The 21,144-nt window shown below is 42.3% G+C and overlaps 1 protein-coding gene across 3 annotated transcripts in view; it reads left to right on the top strand.

The window, feature by feature from the left end:
* Positions 1 to 21,144, top strand: part of NLG-4 (neuroligin 4) — a 446,966-nt gene that overhangs the window by 325,659 nt on the left and 100,163 nt on the right. For all 3 annotated transcript variants that reach the window (XM_031982034.2, XM_031982031.2, XM_031982032.2), the window contains exon 9: positions 14,047 to 14,198. In XM_031982034.2, the coding sequence (XP_031837894.1) occupies positions 14,047 to 14,198 (152 nt within the window). The remainder of the gene's footprint in view (positions 1 to 14,046; positions 14,199 to 21,144) is intronic.

Raw genomic sequence — 21,144 nt, 5'->3', positions numbered from 1 at the left:
CATACGTTGATGCTTATTTTTGCTTCCCTTTTCGAGAGATAATACTTTTGTTAAATATTAAGACGATTCTTTGGTAACGCTTCTGAAAGAACGATATTTAAATCTACGTTGAATCGTTTTATTATTAATAATTTATAATAAGTAGCCTTGGAAAGCTACGTTCATTTCCTTAAGTATAAAGAACGCTTCTGATTTATCGTTAACTTGAACTTCTTTGTCTCTATTCTGTTGCTGTAATCGATATATTTTAAGCATAAGCTTTCTATTCACGAACTGCACATATCAGAGAGTTTAAAAATAAGTTATTATTGACTCTATGGTCTATTTATTAATTTCTGGGTTTGCAAATTCGCGTAGAATTTCTTGAAAGTTTCATTTGCGATGGACTGAACGTGGGTGACCTTTTCGTTTGTTGTTCCGAAGCATTCTCCACAGTTCCAAACGTTTTCAAACGACATGAAAAGCACTTCGATTGTTTCGAGTTTCTTTCACTGACGTGTATCTATTTTTTCGTAATCGAAACGTTATTTGATTCGTCCGAATCGCTGTACAGGCTTTCGAGACTGCGCAGCGATAAAGCTGCTCGTCCTGAAACTTTCATCGCTTTTTACTTTGAACGTGTCGCCTGCGATAGATCAAAGCCTCGGGATTAATTCGATCAAATATTGTTGAAATCTCCGTTCGAAATTAATACAGTAGCGCGCTATAGTTCTCTATGGATTCAACGCTGTAGTATTTCTCTTCGTAACCAGTTTAACGTCTGTTACCGCGGAAATTGATCTAGAATTCTTTGTTTGCTGTTTATTTTGCATCTCCCGTGTTTGAACGGGGAACGATCTAGTTCTAATGCCGGGAACTTTGATGAGGAGAAGTCTCCTTGGAGGAGATTGAATCAGGTTTAACACACACGAAAACTGAACGCGCGCTGTTAATGGCTGCTCTAAGCAAGGATGACGTTGATCGTTAAAGTTTAAAAGTTTAGGAAGGGTTCGTTTCATCTGAGATTTCACAGTTTAGCGTATAGAAACAAGAACACGGTAATATAATTTTCAATGAATTTAATTATAGACGTACTCCTTGTATGAAATTAATAATGAATTTTTCTAATGATGCAACTGTATTACATATGTATCAAACAAATTTCGTTTGGATTTCTCATCTATGAGAAGCTTCAAGATCTTTACACATTGTTGACTAGCAATTTTACGCAGTATTCCATGTCACCGGTTATTATTGTAATTAAATATGAAAGTGAAACAATCTAAATAATCTTCTATGTACTTCATTTATATATAATAAATTGAACTGAAACTTTGAACATATCTTTCATGTTTGAATATTTTGCTTTTACAATATTATATTACCTTGCGTTTTGAAAATTTAAATAGCTAATGCACGTGCAAACACGAGTTAACTCGTGACCGGTCAACAATGTGTTAAATGAAGTAATTAGTATCACAAAGCTCCTCAGAAATAAGTAACAAAAGATGTTTCTTCTTTTTATACCGCAACGCAAGTACTTTCGAAAAACTTGCACCAAGACGTTCTTCTCGATTAGAAACGAGGGTAATCGATACCGAGGGCACATCAGTCTGAAACGTCTACAGATGAAACATTAGACGGTGTGCCGCACGGTGGGCGGCCCGTCGGGGGAGGGGAACGGTGACAAATTCGACGGCGTCTTCCTCCGTGGAAATTAATGGCGCTTTAATGGGCGGAATTAAATAACGAAAGATTACACGGCCCGTTGACTCCGGGAGCAGACGGTAAATGATGAATCAATGAGCCTCGAAGACGATGAGCCGTTGAATTAATTTTCAATTTGCTCGCTGCGCTTTGATGTCACTTCGAACGTTCTATTTCTCGCCTTAATTAACTTTCATTATTCATTTTTCGTTGAGCTCCTTCTGCGTGAACGACCCATTGCTTTGAAGCCGATGCAGCTGCAAATAAAAGTGAGATACTCGTTATAATTTCTCATATTAACGAGAACGCCGGTGTTTCTTCGTGATATAAAACAAAATCAATATATAATGTAACATATAGAATAATAACCTATCTAAAATGTAATATTAATCATTTTAAGAAAAATTCCTTCTTCTTCGTCTCATTTACTATTTCACTTTAACCTCTTATCCTACGAGTGAGTGAAGATTTTCAACATGATTCAACAAATATCTATATTACTCAGTTAATGCGAATTCGAAATAAATATTATTCCTCTGTAATCAACTATTATACTTAACAGTAAATACAGGCATAACATATGCTTAGAGTTTTTCTCTTTTTCCAATAAATTATTCATGACGAAGTAGCCGTATCGATGAGAGCTGAGAAAGAAATCATAGGTCAAGGGGTTAAATATGCTCCATTTCGCGCGATGGGTGCAATTACTTTCGTCTCAGTACGCGTCGCTGATGAATATTAAAAACTGTAACGATACTTCAAGTGGTCTCGTTAATTAGAACACCCTGTACACGTACGAAAGGAAGCTGCGGAGGCTGAGGAAACAGATCGCCCTTTGTTCCGGAAGCAAATAGTCGCAGGAAAATCCGTGGTAACGGTATTATTAATGGCTCGCGAATCTTGCGAGCAACGTGACCCTAATTCCGAGTCGGAGGTAAGGCTCTTATACTTATTACTGGTGTCGAAGACGGCGAAACCTTTCAGGGACACGGGAGAACGTCCCGCGGGTGATTTAAAGTCGCTTTTGACCGTGTATTAAAACTGTCGGCCCGTATAACCGGCGCAGAAATCACACGGAGCACAGTTTCGCGTGCTTGTCGATAAAACCCGCCTGTTTACTGACCGCGGCTGTGAACCAGAAAAGTGGAGCGAACGACGCGATAAAATAATATCAAATAAACCGGAAGCTTACCGGATCCATCGACTTCTTCCGCAACATCGTCCACCATTCGAACTGAATGCCTCATAATCTCGAGCTTCCTGTATACGGTCATTCTTCGTTGTCTGCTGCTCGGATCCTCGTTCGTGCAGGACAGATCATTAACTAAAATAGAAATAACATAGAGAAACATTTCTTTATAAATCGTTTCGTTTCAGAGATAATTGGTTTTAAAATTGTTGCGATTACTGCTGTCTTATTAAACAAGAAATGAGCTAACGTTCCTCTTAATTGTTTAGATCTTATACTTCGTAGAGAAGAATAACAGGAATGTTGATAATAATTTAATTATACATTTCGTAAATAGTGTTTTCTTTAATAGAGACATTAACACTAGAATTACAGAGCATTTAATACGATTAATATGCAATTCCTATAAAAATTGTGACAATAGATTATTTTCAGTTTCTTCAGACATTCATAATAGTACTCAAATGAAACTATTAATTTGCAAGATCATTTCGAATGTTCAATGCTTCGAAGATATCAATAATAGCTCAACAAAAAAATCGAAACCAGTCATTTTTACTGCTACGTAGTTCTACTGTTAGAAAACATTCGGAGAACATAGTATAGTTAGGGATTCAAATAGTGAAATATTTAGAATGCATCGAATTTCCTTTAACACTAGAACTACCGAGCATTTAATACGATTAATATGCAATTCCTATAAAAATTGTGACATTAGATTATTTTCAGGTTCTTCAGACATTCATTGTATTACTCAAATGAAACTATTAATTTTCAAAATCATTTCGAATGTTCAATGCTTCGAAGATATCAATAATTACTGAACAAAAAGATCGAAACCAGTCATTTTGACTGGTACGGTAGTTCTAGTGTTAATATTACACAAATGAGAACATTATTGGGCACAAAACAATCGTATTGTTTCCGTTAGACTGATCTTTGTATAGAATCACGGTTCTCACAATTACACCACTAATTACAGGTACGCTTTGTGTACAAAGCCGAACGTGAAGCGTTCAAACGAGAATAGAGCGGATTAATGGGTCGCGTGCACAACTTTTCGATTACGACACGTCGATTAACAGCTCGATGAATGCACATTTATCAACGAAGCTTCTGCAAGCGGGTAGAAAGCGCGGCCGGATTTCCTATTAAGGTTATTCGGTGTAATCAATGATTGTCGCCGATCCACTAATTTAACTGACCCGCCACTTCAACGCCGGATCGACGGGACGAATCGTTCGCTCGCATAATCACTTGCTCATTCGGTCACTTACTCGTTAATTTGATCATTCGCTCAATCAGTAAGCCTTTCAATTACTTAATCAATTACCGAACGACACGCGTGCACCGTTTGGACGCTGGATAATTTCCTTTGGTTCTTTCCTGGCGGCTTTTACAGCGGGAAACTCTTCGTACGCATCGGCCACGGCCCGAAAACAGCTTTTCACGGTAATTCATCCGACCTCGCGTGAAAAGCTGTTTCGTTAGACTAAGTAACGTTTCCTGTGTATTTTTCCGACAACAGGGAAAAAAGGAAATTTCATTTTCGCAGATTCGGTTCATTCTGAAAGCGCCGAAAACACAAAGCGTTCGTTTCGGAATGCTAACAATTTTTTCGCGTGCAACGTTTAAAAGGCACGCGAGCCCTCCGCGTAAAGGGAAAGCCATTTGATTCGCGGCTGATCGAATTATTGCCCATAGAAATGGCAGTCTTTCAAGTTTTCAGCAACTGCGGTGAAAATCCCGCGATGATTCGAGAACCGCTTACTCAGACTCGCCGGAATTTCTGCGAACCGAACTTCGATATCGTTCTCATTTCGCTTCCTTCTCTGGGAGCGGTTTCCTTCTTGCCGCACGCGCGCTCGCACACACACGCTCGCGCACTCGCGTATGAGTGCACGAAGTTTGAAAGGGCAAAGAAGCTTCTATAAATATAACGAAGAAACGAAGTAACAAGCACTATCAGAATTGCAATTTCCCATGAAACTTCACCGCGCATCGATATGCCATTGACCTCGGCACACGAGATCTTATTCTACTTTCTCTGTAACTTTATACTTCGTGCTTTTACGTGGCTCGTGCATTCCAGCATTTTGATAGGATATTTTGTTTTCTTTCTAATTATCCGACAAATGGAAATGCTAATGCTTGGAACCGATAGAATCTCGTTTCAGATGACACATGCAATTTATTGCATTGCTTATACTCTGGTTACTTAGAAGTCATATTTTCCTCGTCTGATACGTTGTCCATTTCAGCTTTTACCGCGCATTACGTTTATCACTGTACAAGTCAATTTCTTACAATACAATCGCTTTGATTCAACTTCACGCAATACGATTGCTCTAATTCAACTTCGATGCACTAAAATCGCCAAAGCATGATTGTCAGTACCTAGGGAAATGCGACGAAAACTCGAAAGCAAATATTCCCCAGTCATTTTACGCGGTTAGCGCGCGATAGGCGGCGTGTCGCGGTGTAATTGTCGGATGGAAGTTACGTCGTAAGCAGGCGAGTTCCTAGCGAGAAGACCTTCGGTTAATACCGCGATACGAAGGAAAGGAGCTTTACAGTGTTCTGCGGCGTCTTCGTAACTGCGGCAAGTTTAGGAACTGCAACGTGGCAAGGACAACCGATACTCTCGTTGCTCGCCGCTGTTCGCCGAATGTTTTAGCGATCCGCGCAAGCTTTCGTTGCTATGTTAACGCCTCGATAATTATTGGAACAAAGTTCGCCGACGGCGAAGAGACGATCCTCGAGGCGGGACGCGTGTACGGACGCTATACTCGGCATAGTTTGGAATTAATGAGCGAGGTGTAACACGAAGAAAATTTATACAGAAGTGTCCCTTCGGTCAAGTGATCGGTTTCTAAATGCGATTTAACATTCACAATTTTCTTCGGTTTGTTTCACTTTACATCTGTTCTTATATTATCCGATTAATCAATCTTTCTTAATTAATACTAATACTCTAGTATTAATTTTTTCTTAAAAGTGTTCTGTTTCTCTAAATTCACTTAGTGGTTGCAGACTTTCAACCAGTAGTGTATATTCATAGTATCAGTAGCTTTAGTATTCAAACATATTCTCTTTTAATGTCACTAATGTAGTATCATAGTTTTAAAGCAGTAGAACAGTAGTCTGAATGGCAGGAAGAGGGCCATAAAAGAGACTCGTATCTTATTCGATTATCCTGAAGGAACGATGGACGTTTTTCAGAAATCACAGTGAATTTGTTCTTTATTAAAAGTATAATGTTAACGTATGGCCGAGGTGTTGTACACGAAGAAGAGTAGCGCGCTTTCGATCGCGTTTATATACAAGCGCTCAGCCGAACATTCTCTAAGTTACATATTTTAAACGACGTCATTTTACCCGACAGTTGTTTAACTGCTAGCTTAATGACCGCAAGTGAAGTGCCTATCCTAGCGCGTGTTAATGTCCTTGCGGCGTCGCGAGTTTGTTCACGCGGCTTACTTGTATTTGTTTGCCTTTTCATTGTCTGCTGTTTAGCTGACATGTTAACGACCACTACAATCCCTTTGCACTCGAGGGGCGCCGTAAGTCGCCACCAGATTCAACGCAGCAAACTTTCAAATTTTCAATATTAAACCTTGTGTAATGTATCAACACATAAAACATCGAAGTAAAATTAGTCTCTTAATCTATACAAGATAATCAATTATGCTAGTTGCGAAAAATATCGTTAATATTCAGTCAGAGAGTAATGAATATTTTTAATGAAAAATATTGTCGAGTGCAAAGTTTCTTTTTAAATAAAACAATTATTCCTATTAATACGACACTAATAACGAACGTACCTCCGCTGTGCAATCTTTACTCTGATAATCTCGCTCTTTTTCTATCTCTCGAGCCATTCGCCCTTCGATTCCCAGAAATCGTGATTCACCTTTTCAAGACAGTCGCCGGTATCGACGCTATCCGCGAGATCTCCGGGCATAATCAGGCTGCTTTCATAAATGCAGCAGGACTTCGTCGAAGTAATCCGTGGTTTCGAATGTATCGCGCGTCCGATCTCGTTCCTTGGAACGGATTCGTTGATATTCCTTCTCTGAGTTATTTTCGTTTCTTTCGGACGCGTCGGCTGAATCAGGAGTGTCCGCGAGCATTTCCGCGGAGCCGACATGATCTCAATTAAATTCCCTCGCGAACATTTCCGATCCTCAAGGTAATTCGGACTAATGAGCCGAGGAATCCAGCTTCGATCCGCTGTTCACTTTTCACCGTGAATCGGGAAGCGCTTCGTTTCGGGAAGTTTGACGCGTCTGACGTTACTCGGCCGCGAAACAGTAGCCGGAGCTACGGATTTCGATGTAGCTGGACGCAGTCTGGCCAAATACCGAGCAGAATCACTGCTATAGTAGTCCGACCGGCGATCACAGTGCTCCGAACGCGTTACACACACACGGAGGAACGGCTGGTATTTACCTGCCAATCGAGTTTGGATTCTCCGGTTACGCATCCCGCGGAGAATCTGCCAAGATAACCTTTGTCCGCCGGAGTGTCGGGGCGGAGCAGGTCAGCCAGTACTCGAAACGAGGACCCCTGCGACGAGGAGCTATTCGCTGGAGATTAACTGTCACCGGCCAGTTAATATTCCTTCAATCTAATTACAGGATAACCATTAATATGCTGTCAAGCTTCTTCGTTGAATAGCGATCGCTGATAATCGGATAATGCGATTCCGCGTCTTGGAAATCAGCTCCATGTAGAATTCAATGGAAAATGTGGTTTCTGTCTATTCGATTTACTTTCGTTTATTCGAATGCATTTTCACATGTTCGAACATTCGCGTGTCTCGACTACTTATACGACTAAACTCTTAATCATTGAACTATCTGAATCTATAATCTTCAGCGAGTCGATATTGTCTGCTTCGCATTGACTTATTCTTTCATCTACAACTGTATTTTCATTGTCTTGTAACGTGGTTTCTGTATATTCGATTTACTTTCGTTTATTCGAATGCATTTTCAAATATATGAACATTCGCGTGTCTCGACTACTTACACGACTAAACTCTTAATCATTGAACTATCTGAATCTATAATCTTCAGCGAGTCGATATTGTCTGCTTCACATTGACTTATTCTACTTCCATCTGCAACTACATTTTCATTGTCTTGTAACGTGGTTTCTGTCTATTCGATTTACTTTCGTTTATTCGAATGCATTTTCACATGTTCGAACATTCGCGTGTCTCGACTACTTATACGACTAAACTCTTAATCATTGAACTATCTGAATCTATAATCTTCAGCGAGTCGATATTGTCTGCTTCGCATTGACTTATTCTTTCATCTACAACTGCATTTTCATTGTCCTGTAACGTTCTGCAATTCAATATCTCTAAAACTATAAACCTCATTTCCGATCCAGCTATTTACTTTGTCTAGTCATATATATCGCTATACTACTTCGAAATAATATCCTTGTTCAATCAGATCTTACTATTATACGCGTACTCTCCGTCTTCCGTTTACACGCTGCACATGACAGTAGCCTGACTACGTTCCATCCCGTTGTACCCGCAAGGCTCCCTGTCTGACTGTTCCCCGCCAACGTCACTTACTCACCCTGTCCAAGTAACGCGGCGAGTTGCTTATTTGTACCCGAACGTTCCGCAATCTTAAGTTACAATAGCGTGATTTCTTGGTCATATCTGCGAGTAATTGAACCGAAAGGCCATTCGTCGAACCGGAACGGGGGGAACAAGGCGGGAGCGCGGTCGAAGTTCGGCTAAGAAGGGGGCGGCGCGGGCAGGAGGCACCGCGGGAGAAATGCCCGTGGCCGAATCCAAAATACGATTCACCGGGGGAAACCGTGTCGAGGATTTGTCACTGTCCCGGTCGCCACGGGGCTTTATCAAAGTTGTTTCGGCAACTGGTTTCCGTCATTGTCGGCCCCGGCACCGGTTAACGGAGAATGCACGGCTGTTCTTGATCCCATTAATTTCATTTGGAAACATATCGGCGCACGTTTGCGGCTCGAAACAATTCGAGGAGCCGGTGATCGATCGGGCTTCTTCCTTGCTCTATTAGTATCGCGTTCCTCCGACGGCTGATCGTTTGTTTCGTCGCGTCCTATTCATATCCACGGATCGAACGAACTGGAAATTCTCCAATGGAACGCCATGTGTCTGGCTTTGCGAGGAAATATATGTTTTTCTGTAGCAGATCTCAATTGAGGGAACACAGTATTTTTTTAGAAATATATTTGTTTAACAAAAAGGAGTACAAACCTCAGATAATTCACAGAAAGAAATTTCACGTAATAAATCGGCGTTAACATCGGAACTAGCTCGTTAACCCCTTGGCTTATGATTTCTTTCTCAACTCTGATCGATACGGCTACTTTGTCATTAATTATTTGTTGGGAAAAGAGAAAAATTCTAAGCATATGTTATGCTTATACTTCCTTTCAAGTATAATAGTTGATTACATAGGAATAATATTTACTTTGAGTTCGAATGAACTGAGTAATATATATTTGTTGAATCACGTTGAAAATCTTCACCACGAATCTCGCTCGTTGTAGGGCAAGGGGTTAATTAGCATGTTCATTCGTATTCCTCGGCGCGAGTATATAAGCGTGTGAACGAGCAAAGGTTAATACAAAATGTCGCACTTCAACCACCTGTAAGAATCGAATTAATTTGCATTTCAATTCCAATGAAATAAGAGACTGATCATTCGACACGATTAAAACTTGAAACGCCAAGTTCAATAATCGAGTAACAATTCTCTTCGGCGCAATCTTCCGGCAGCTTCGGAAAAACACGCAACTCGTCGGGTTCCCCGTAAAAAGTGTGCATTTCACTCGCATAATTTGCATGCGCCCGCCCGAGCAAAACACGCAAGTATCTTTCCGACGTATCATTGCCTCCGCAGCCCGCGAACCAATAAGCTGCGGAAGCCACGGCGGTGTCAAGCGGGTAATCCAAAGACGAATTTACAGTTGACCGTTTCTTGCGATCGCTGTACTCGCGCGCTTGCGTCGTGGTTGCACGTAACCCGTCCCCCGTTTGTTTATGCCTGTAATCTTGCAAAAAAGCCGGCAGATCGTAAACTGTATCCCCCCAGAAGAAAGTTTCCGCCACGCGAAACTTCCGCGAACCTGGAAGTTCGGGGCTGGAACAAAAACGCGGCAACTTTTTCCCTCGTGGCTGGTCTAATAGCATGAAGTAATTTCTTCTCCTCTACTTATTTACTCTATCGCAATCAGAAAACCGTATCTAGCCGGGAAACTTCTGCTCGCTTCTCCTCGAAAAGAATCTGCCGGCGGGAGGAACTACTCGAAAAAGGGGGATGAAAGTCAGGTGGCCGTGGCGGAGGAGGGGAGGGGGAACCGAGAAGACGTTCCGCGACTCCGAAAGTTCGGGACGGTGTTCTCGGGAGCATCCATAACCGAAATGCCAACTGATTCTTGCAAACCAGAAACTGTGACCCGTCTCTTTCTTCGCCGGTCCCGGGGCTTGTTGTAAACTCCGCTCGCAACGAGGAAGTATTTTCTAACGGACGGAGAGTGGGATTGAAACCCGACAACCGACCGGGAAAGCAATTTTCTCGCGGAAATGGAACTTAATCCGACCCGATGTTCGTTGCTTTAAGGTTTTCGCGATCGGCCTTAATGACGCCCGGCCCTTCTCCTTCGCCGCGAGTCACGATTGGCCGAATTATCTGAAACGAATGAAATAATGAAATTGTGATTGGGTTATTGTATGTGTTATACTCCCTTGAACGTATTTAACTTATGTGGTATGAATGGTACTTAAATATGTTTTATTTTTAAAAAACATAGGAATAGATAATTGAATAAAATACAAATAAGTAGAAACGATATAGCTAGTGTACAGGTCTTTTCTCTTCTCAAGTCAACGCATCTCTCTAAAAACTCTCGCCGTCACTTAAAAATCATTCTCTCCCTCACAAGCATTCTTCTTACTCACTTCCAACAAATTCTCAAACACCCCACTCTCACCACTACGCACTCATCATCCTCGCTTACGCACCTTCGGAAAAACCCACCAACCCTTGGGCCTGCTCTCCATGAGTCCCTTTCTCTTTTATGGCCTTTAGAACACTCGCTGTCCCAATTAAAACTACTACATATAACTATATCTGCGAGGTGAGAATTGTATATCTAGCTGAGGAAGATGTGTGGAATATTTCTTTCTTATAATTAGTAAATGTAACGCAGAGTGTATTGAAAATTATTTGTTTAGTGAGGATCTGTCTACTACATATAACTATATCTGCGAGGTGAGAATTGTATATCTAGCTGAGGAAGATGTGTGGAATATTTCTTTCTTATAATTAGTAAATGCAACGCAGAGTGTGTTGAAAATTATTTGTTTAGTGAGGATCTGTCTTATTGTAATTTATTACGCGAAGTATTCTATCGAACAATGTACAACGTAGCTCCTAAAGCTATTTACATTGAATAGATTCTTGTTCTACTACTACGCTTCGTTAGGGATTTGTAATAATTATAATCTGCAGTTTCAATTTCGCTCTGAAGATAATGTTGTACAATAAAGCAAATTGACAAGAGAAAACGAAATCTGTGGGTACATGTATGTTCGTGCTTTTTTATTCAAGTACAGAATTCCAGCTTCGCAGAAGCAGAATAAAAATGTTTATAGGAGAACTGTATAAATGGAATACAATTGCCGGCCGATTGTATCGACAAACGCTCAAGGTGCAAAGGATTAATTACTCCTCGGGACGCGTTTGCAGGGCGAAAGGGCGTACGAACTAATCTGAAGTCGAACGGGAGAAAACGCGATTGGTGTACGTCGCGGCGGAAACGAATTGACCCGCCCCGTTGATAGGAATTCCCAATGAATTATGAATACGCTGGCTGGCAGTGCGTGGTCGTCAAAAGGCTTCTTTTAATGCTGTCATTTATTTTATCGGGGCCGAAGTAAAAACCTTACCCGGCGTTACAGCGTGGATATGAAGCGGCCGGATTTTTCCCGGAAAATCGATATTTATTCAGCACGGTCCGAGGAGCACAATCGCGGGAATAAATTCCAATTTATCGAGTTCCATATTTGATACGACGTATTCAAACGGGTAAATAGCGAACGTGAGTAATATCGCCGCAAAAATCTGCGCGCAATTACACTGTCGTAAATCGTCTGGTAATAATAAATCTGAAACGGGCAAATATTGAACATTAAGGGATTCATGAGGGACGAAGGAAAAAAATGGAAAAAGAGGGAGAGAGAGAGAGGGAGAGAGAGAGAGATGCAGCTATCGCGAGCAGAATCAAGTGGAACGAGTAAATGAATGCTGCGAGAATGAAGTTGCAACGTCGCCGTGTCGCTCCGAGACGTACTTTAAATTAATCAAGTAACATCTGAGTTGCAAAAAAGGTTCAGGGCCCCGGGGATATCAAAGGAGGACTGGCTCAAGAGGCAATTTTAACGGTTCTTTGCGATTCGAGAGAAGCACACTCCCGCAGGACGAAGGACTGCCAACGTTGACGTTCGTGAGATTTTGATTTCACTCCGGACGGGCTAAGATTGGAGAGTAACGATTAACAAATCGGATGAAACGACACTTTCACCGTGAGATTTTCAACCGTCGCGTTGGGAAATACGGGACGACGAGACGTCGAATGATTTAACGAGCTAAGGACCGCGACGGTAGTCTACGATCGATGTTATTAACGAAGTGTTCCACCGTGGACGGCGATTTCTTTGATATTCAGTTATCATCCGTTGGGACGTACGATCGTATGACGAAACGAAATGTGAGGAAAATATGAGGATTCTTGAAACGTAATTGTGACCTACATGAAGTTACTCGATGTTTAAGTTTCTCTTCGCGAAGATTGCGCACAGGTAAAAACTTTGTCAGGTGACCTTTGGGAGACGTCTGCATTTTCAGAGGTCACTGAATGATCGGTAGTAGTGAAATATTCTGAATTCTCGTTCTTCAACGAGTCAATGAATAATGCGATAGTGCATCGAATGGCTTTAATCATAAAGCGAACTGCGTCTTCTCGCAGCATGCAATTTCAGTGGCCGGATGTTTCGCAGGTAGACTCGATCTGGTCCGCGGCATGACTGAAAATTCGCTCCGGGCGACGGAGCGTAGTCAAGCCCGGAAAACTTGAAACATTGCACGTGCCGTTCCCAGCTGATATTACACCGAGTGCAGTCGTTTCATCTTGTAACGGCGAGTTATCCTGCCAGGGACGCGGCAATTCCGCCCAAAAGGGCTCGTATCCCGAAGAAATTGAATTACGCGCACCTGACGTGTCCATCGTGATCGAGGCCGCGGCCAAATCCGCTCCGAGAGACAGGCGTTTCGTAAATCCCCCGAGGGGGACGGCTAAGCGATGCGTTACTGCCTCATGAATTCCACTGGCATCGCGATAATTACGTGACTCGAGAAAACTGAGGAGAATTTTTGTCGATAGCGGCTGGTTCGTTGCTGTCGAAGCACTGTGTAAAATATGGAAATCTTTGAAACATAGAAAAAGAATATTCTTGGTCGTCCAAATGATGTAGACTGTTTCAAAGTACAAAACCATCGTAATCATATATATTTCTAATGCAATTATCAAACGGAAAATATTTATTATTCCACAAATCTATATGCTTTCGGACACTCTATATATACGAGATATCAGCTTCTATATTTCGAATGAATTAGATTAATGAATCATATATTCTAGTATTTTTATATATGCCTGATATTCAACGTTATTAACTAACCACACACAATCCTTTCTCCCGACTAATTATCGTAATCAAATACACCGATTTTGTATTCAATGTTTATAGGAAAATATTTAACACGTCACACAACATACAAAATCAAATAAGCACAATGTTAAATCATTCGATTAAATTTCGTTATTATTGTTTCGTGTTTATCTTGCTGAATTTCACCATTCATAGCGTTATTTACGATACGGAAATGTTTAAAAACAATCATCGTTTAATTGCGTGAATTGTAATTTGATTGGGAGTCACTGTAGTATTCAACGTGTATCACCCTATCTTTTACTTTTATTATTATTTTCCGCTGTTCACTTTTACTTTTCCCTCTCCGATTAAAACGATTCGGTTCATCCGTTACATTACCGGTTGACGCAGCACCTTGACCACTCTAGTTGTTTGTTGATTTCAGAAGATGGGCTCGGTCCACGGCGAGGAACTACCGTTCGTTTTCGGCGCGCCGCTGGTGGAAGGTTTCGGCCACTTTCCGGGGAACTATACCAGGTCTGAAGTGGCTCTCTCGGAGAGCATCGTGCAGTACTTCGCAAACTTCGTCAGAACTGGGTGAGTAGAGGACGATCTTGATCGGCTGTTGAAGCACTCCTTACTCCGACCGGCCCTCCTTTCTTTCTGGATCTTAGACTGGTTATTGAAGGACGCTCCACGTCTTCCGTGACGGTGTTCCTCTAAACGAGTACGCGGCCATGGTTTATCTTATAAACGAACCCGCTGGGAACTTCAAACTCGGTGAATTTACATTTCATAAATTCCGAATCGAATTACACGTCGAAACTCTGGAATCATTTTTAGAGCTGGCAAATCCAACGATGTTCTTGTCATAACTATTTCCGATATGATTTAACTATGAAAAATTGTGCATGATAGAAACATTTTATTTTTATCAAGGAAAACAGCATGTTTCCATGGTTCATACATTTTGTTAAACGAATATTAATTAAAAGTAATATATCGACTACTACGTATTATGCCAATTTATTCTCAATTACTATCTGTACAAATTTGTCGCATGTAGAAATATGTTACTTTAGTTGCATGACGAATGTAGCTCGTCACTGTACGGTTTCGCACGAAAATTTAATGACGAGCTGTACTCGTCATTTATCGCGAGAGGTTTACAAGCTTCGGTAAACACTGTTCTAACTCCTAAAGCATTCGCTCTGAATAAGATTTGTTAATTTTAGAACCTCACATTGCTGAATATTATTTTGCTGAAAACATCTGCGAGTGGTTCTCCGGGTAATAAGGAGAAAATGAAACGAGGTCACTAGATACCATCAGCTATTACCAAACTCCACTTCTAAATACGACACAACAACGTCGCGAATTTATTATTTCGCCCTAAGCGCAATCTTGACCGACGAAAGTGTCTCCGCGTCCCCGAGATAAACTCGTATCAGTGTCGCAGCCTCGTTCCCCGCGAATCCATTCTCCGCGAGTTCGCGGCGTCCCGTGAATTTCAATTTTCGCCCGAGAGTACCCGACAAACCAATCCGTTCCCCTTTGAATCAACAAGAACGCGGCGTCGCGAGCCGGGGCGCCACTTGTGCGGAATCAATTTGCAAACCGCGGGAACGCGACTGCGAGACAGGGACGCTAAACGAACGAACGAGGCGAACCGACGGATAGAGCGAGAGGAAACGAGGCGGGCCGGGGAAAAACGAAATCGCCGCCGCGGAAAGGTCTAATTTTCCATATTCATGAACGGAGCACACAGGAGGTTCAGAAGGGGTCGCTGGTAAGAGTACGTCCGCTGGACACGGAAACAGAGGGGGGATTAGATCGAAAATATTTTCCGAATACGTAAAACGGTCGCGCGGAATTTCTGATCGAGTCGACGGTATTCAAATTTGCGGATTTCGACGGAGGAAAGAGGCACGGTGGATCTTTGATAGGTTTAGTTCAGGTTATGGAGACTAGGTGGAAAGTTAACAATTTGCACTCGAGTGTTTCACTGGAAATATTTAACAGAACTACCGAGCATTTAATACGATTAATATGCAATTCCTATAAAAATTGTAACAATAGATTATTTTCAGTTTCTTCAGACATTCATAATAGCACTCAAATGAAACTATTTGTTTTCAAAATCATTTCGAATATTCGATGCTTCGAATATATCAATAATTGCTAAGCAAAAAAATCGAAGCCAGTCATTTTGACTGGTACAGTAATTCTAGTGTTAACATTTTCCAACGAGATACAGACGACACTGTTTGAAACTAATTTAACGATAATTCACAGATAAATTGAGCGACAAAGTAATTTTATTTAAGTGTTTCCTATAGCTATACAAAGTTTCATTTAAAATACTGAATATTCAATGTTATAATTTTGCTGTGTCAAATCAAGTGGTGACCTCGCGTCACCTCTCGCGTGCAAGGGGTTAAAAATAGGTTTGAGGAATAAAATTTTACACATATCGAATTTTATAGAGTACATTAGGTTGATTTGTAAGGTATTTATTTGATGGTTTATTAACTCTTTGCACTCGAAACTTTTTGACTGGAAATATTCAACATTTTCCGACGAGATTTTATTTAAATATTTCGTGTAACAATGCAGAGTTTAATTTGAAATACTAAATACTCAACTTCATAGTTTTGCTGTATTTAATCTAGTGGTGACAGAGTCACCTCTCGAGTGCAAAGGGTTAAATAATGTCGACTTTGATGTATGCAATTATATGAATGTGGATCCTAATTATACATTTTTAAACGTGTAATGATAGAATTAATTGTACAATAAATGTCCGTAACCTTAGTACTAAATGCGAAATATTTCGACATAATTCCACAGTTACCAACGAGAAGAGGAACAAGGAATTTCGTGATATTTTGTTCAACCTCGTTCGAGTAACCGACACTTTAATTTTCTTTGACCCGCCGGGCATTAATATATAAATTTAATTAACGGACCTCCAAAAACAGTGGATGACTTTTGTCCATGGAATTTCGCTCAGAAGCGTTTAAAGCCATCAAGTTAAATTTCCAATTATTATGTACGAGTGTTCATAAATGATCGATACACTTGCGATTCGTTACATTGTGGTTTGTCTCGCAGCTGCGCAGTCGCGGCCGGTGTCGTTTCAATGACAAATTCGGAATTAATTTGTTATTTCATACTCGATCACGCGAAGCCATTTCTCTGCCGCTGAACTGCTTTCGATGTATCCAACAAATGCTGGATTCAAGCTGGAAATAGATAATGCAGTGACGTACCGTCAATTTTTGATCTTCGTGCCATTCGATCTCCACGGGAACGGTAAAAATATATCAATCATTCGTTGACACAGTGTACGTAAACTGGTCAGGCGTCGAGTACGATGCGCAGAGATACGGGCACACACGGGCGCATCGTTTCCCGCGGAAACGATTTCCCTTGGAAATTTTGTCATTGACTTCCCGCGGCTCTTTCTGTTTCCCAGTATTCCCGGTGTCGTGTTTTCACGGCTGAATTATATTTTATTAATTATCGAGCCCCGAATCTCGAACCGGCGGAAATTCATTCGACCCGATGGACCGGTGAAAGTGAAAGAGGAAAAAAAAGATAGCGAACCGATGAATATTCCGGAACGGAAAAAACACAACGCCATGAAATATTCATTAACGTAAACGAAAAGTTTTGTCTGGTCATCAAACACGCGTTTACGCGGCACGAATGTTTCACCGCGAAACGCTCGCCGGTTGAAATTGAACCGCTTGATTTGCATCGCGTCTGTCCGGCTTACAGACGTCCCTCCGTTTTTCATATTTTATCGAAATGATGTCGCGAAACGCGGACCGCCGTTCGCGTTGGTTTCCCTCGTCAGGAAATATTTTCCCCGGCGCATACTTGTTTCATACAATTTTGTCGGGATACTTTTTGCCGGTCCGCTTTCAAAAATATACGCGAGCCGAGGTTAATTAGCAGGTGCCCCCTAGGCGAAACGACGAAAAACGCGAAGAAAACGAAACGCGAGAGAAATTTTAAGATATTTCAATAGCGCTTCGAGCGTGATATTTGAAAATTATGTTGATTCGTGCAATCTATAAAAATGTGTGCTCGGAGTTGAAGAGAATGTAGAAACGTATCAAGAACGTGCTTTGAAGCTTTATAAATACCAAACGTCAAAGAGAAAACTTGTATTCCACACGTATATATAAATGTTCTCAAATATAAACAAAAAATTTTTACAAAACTACAGATAATGTTCCATTTTCTAGGCTAAAAGTCTCAAGTATCACCTCTCCACTATATTTTAAATAAAGCAACCATTTGAAACATTGTTTACCTTATAACAAAACATACAATCATAATGGTAACGCTAGGGCGAACGTCCATTGTACAATTACAAATAGAAATTAAAGCTTTAAAAATAGGCAATTAACACATTGAACGCCGGCTAAATTTCAGCTACTAGAAACGGGTCGGTGATTATATTCCTATATTTTTAAACATCAATCAATCCGAAATTTGTAACTTGCGAAGAAGAATAAGGAATTCGACTTTACCATTTAATTAAACGGTAGACTGAAAATCCCGTATTATCGCGGTTCCAACGCGCAATATGTTAAGCCACATATTTGATCATTCAAAATCGTAAACATTTGCCAAGTAATAAAATATTTCAACGTATTAACCAAATACTCCGAAATTCACCGAACAGCGTTCCCCAACCCCCGTGTCGAGGTCTGAAAAAAATTAATTCTCCGAAATCCCGCGTCGACGATAGAATTCCAGCGGATTAAGCGGCGGGACAAACTGAGTTTACCCGCCGTTCAAGATGTAGATCGTCGTAGTTTCAACGTTGGTCACGGAGCCCGCGCGGAATTGCCGGCTCGTCCGGTTCGAGGGCCGGATATCGCGTCTAAGTATCGAGCGGGAACTAATCGCGTAGCTGGATCACGCTCGTCCCGCGCGTTTCCCGCGGCAAGAAGGCGGCACAATAACAAGTAATTTCGGTTGCGGGTTCAGATACAGCCACGTACACGAAGATATTACGTGATACCGGGCGGGGCACGGTCCCCGTCTACGATTCCGCTACGTGACGCCCTACGTGCCACGGAAAACCGGGAGCCGTTTGCGGCGAATAATTCATCGGAGCAGTTCGCCGCCGCGGAAAGCCGAGCAATACCGATAACTGTTTCACCAGTGGATCGAAGGGGCGAGAGGAAAATTGGATTCATCGCGCGCCAATTTGAAAGCGACAAGCTTCCTCGACGGAAAAATTACCGACGCTATTAGCGGCTGACGGTCCGCTTAATGTACTCCGCTTGTAAACGATCATCCGGGACGCGTATTAATTATTATCCCCGCGCTATTAAAAGGCGAGTAATCCGGACAGGAGACACTTCCTGCTCTTCAATTAAGAATTTAAATATGGATCGTACTTGTTGAACAAAGGGACGCAGTTCCCCGCGATTCTCCCTCGTATTTCTCAACCGACGCGGCTCCGCGTCTTTTTTCCGCTCCGGGTAAGCCCTTTCGCGTCTCTTTGTGCAGTCTCCGCCTTTCCACATCCTTTCTCCGTCCTCTTCGCATTCTTCCGTGCCTGAGAATCGGTTCGCTCTTCGTCTCTGTTCGTTTTCCGCCTCGTTTCCGCGCGATCTTCCCTGCGCCGCCCCGCCCGGCCGGCACGCATGAATATGCAGAAGCCAGTTCGAAACGAACGGATAATATTTCAGTGCGGTCCGCGTATATTTCGATTCGTCGATACGTCGATCGTGCGCTAGCCCGTGTACACGCGCGGATCGTGCGCCGTCTGTAATGTCCGGGTTGATATGTGGTAATGCGATTCCCGTTTTCGATGCGCCGATCCACTGACGGACCTATAACGACCGACGCGGCAGAGTGAAATAGCGGGGCGGTTAGATTCTTAAATTCTTCGCGTTCGTGGCCTGGAACCTCGCGGTTCAAGGAATACGTAGATACTTTCGTTAGTTTTTATAGGCGCGGTCGTGACCTCTGTACGATTCCGGTGTGGAATTTGATCGCTGACAGCGTTACGCGTGAACTGTGGCTGAGTGAAATTTGTGAATTCCACTTTTCGATAGCACATTATTCGAGAATGTTACTTGTACCTTCTAAGATCCGAACATTCGAAGAATTAGGTCTTAGATCGTTCTGGCACTTCAAGGACCTGAACTTCAGAGTCCTAAAGTTTAAATCTCCGGGATCCCGCACCTCAAAGCTTTGAGCCTTAAACTTTCACTTCGTCGAAGCCGTAAGCGCGAGAGCTCTAGAGTCCAGAACTCTCCGAACATTGAAATCCTAACCTCCGAAGCTTAGATCGTTCACATCTTAACAATGGAACTACAGGGACATCGACTTTTCCGAATGTTTCTATAGACTCCAAGAGCGCTCTAGATTTCAATTGATTTATACCTCAGACGGAACATTACTAAATCAATATCTTCAGTAATTTCTCATAGACGCATCAGTCATTTCAACAATGAAAGAAGAATCTAGGAACGACTTAATTTTCCCCACCCGATGACTCTACCGTTGAATCCCAAACCTCAAACCTTTGTAGCTCCGATCCCAGATAACTTAAGATCTCGAACCTCTATATTTTCGAGCTGTTGAGCCTCTAAATCTCTAGACTCCCGAACGCTCACCGATCGAATGCACACCCCAAGCCGACGCGAGCTCCGCAACGGGAAGTTCTACAACCCATGAAATGTATTCGCGGTCGTCGTTCCACTCGGTTATCGCGCAATCAAATACAACGATTTCCGATCGGCGTAAATATCCATTGTCCGCCCGCCTCGAGATATCCAATTTACATTAAGAGCGCATCAGGAATACAGATGGCGGAGGTGATCAAAATTTCAATTCGTTTTTCGCGCGGCGCGGGCTGCCGGTTGTTCATGTATTATTACCGAATCTCGGGGATTCCGGTAAACCGAGGGCGAAGACGATAGAGCTGAATTTTCGTCCTCGCCGCGTACTAGCCGTCGGCGTACCTCGGGGGCAGCGAGGGAATGGGCTGCCGGGGATTATAGGAAAATTGGACTACTTCTTCGTAAAGGAGCCGCTTCGAATATGGTCCTTCCACCGCGACACGATCGCGCCAACGTCCGGGTCTGATCCTTTTCCCGGCGTCCCCACGACCGTCTGCGCCCGTGAACGTGACGCTGAACGTTGCAAATGGAATATCGATGAAGCCCGCAGTGATATTTTACGCGGCAAAAATCTCCGCGAGGGTAACTCTTTTCGGCGATCTCCGCGCCGGAAAATAAGAGCCGCTCCAGAGATTTGTTGATCCTCCCCGTAAATCGCTTCCCCGCCGACCGCTTCGCAACTGGGATTAAACGGGAAACTTGTTCTCGAACCTGACGGAACTTCGCGAGGTTCATGGAAATTGCTTCGATTAAGTTCTCAGATTAGCGTGTTAATATAAATGGGAAGTAAATCCGGAGAGTGTAGCGATCGGATTTATTCCATTTGCTCCGCGCCGCGGGAGAGGAGCTTTTTTTTTAACCATACCTAGTGATATATTTTTGTAACG

Source organism: Nomia melanderi, chromosome 3, assembly GCF_051020985.1.
Source record: "Nomia melanderi isolate GNS246 chromosome 3, iyNomMela1, whole genome shotgun sequence".
In the NCBI taxonomy this organism is placed as follows: Eukaryota; Metazoa; Arthropoda; class Insecta; order Hymenoptera; family Halictidae; genus Nomia; species Nomia melanderi.
The sequence above is the reverse complement of the archived record's forward strand: the minus strand, read 5'-3'. Positions and strand labels throughout refer to the sequence as shown.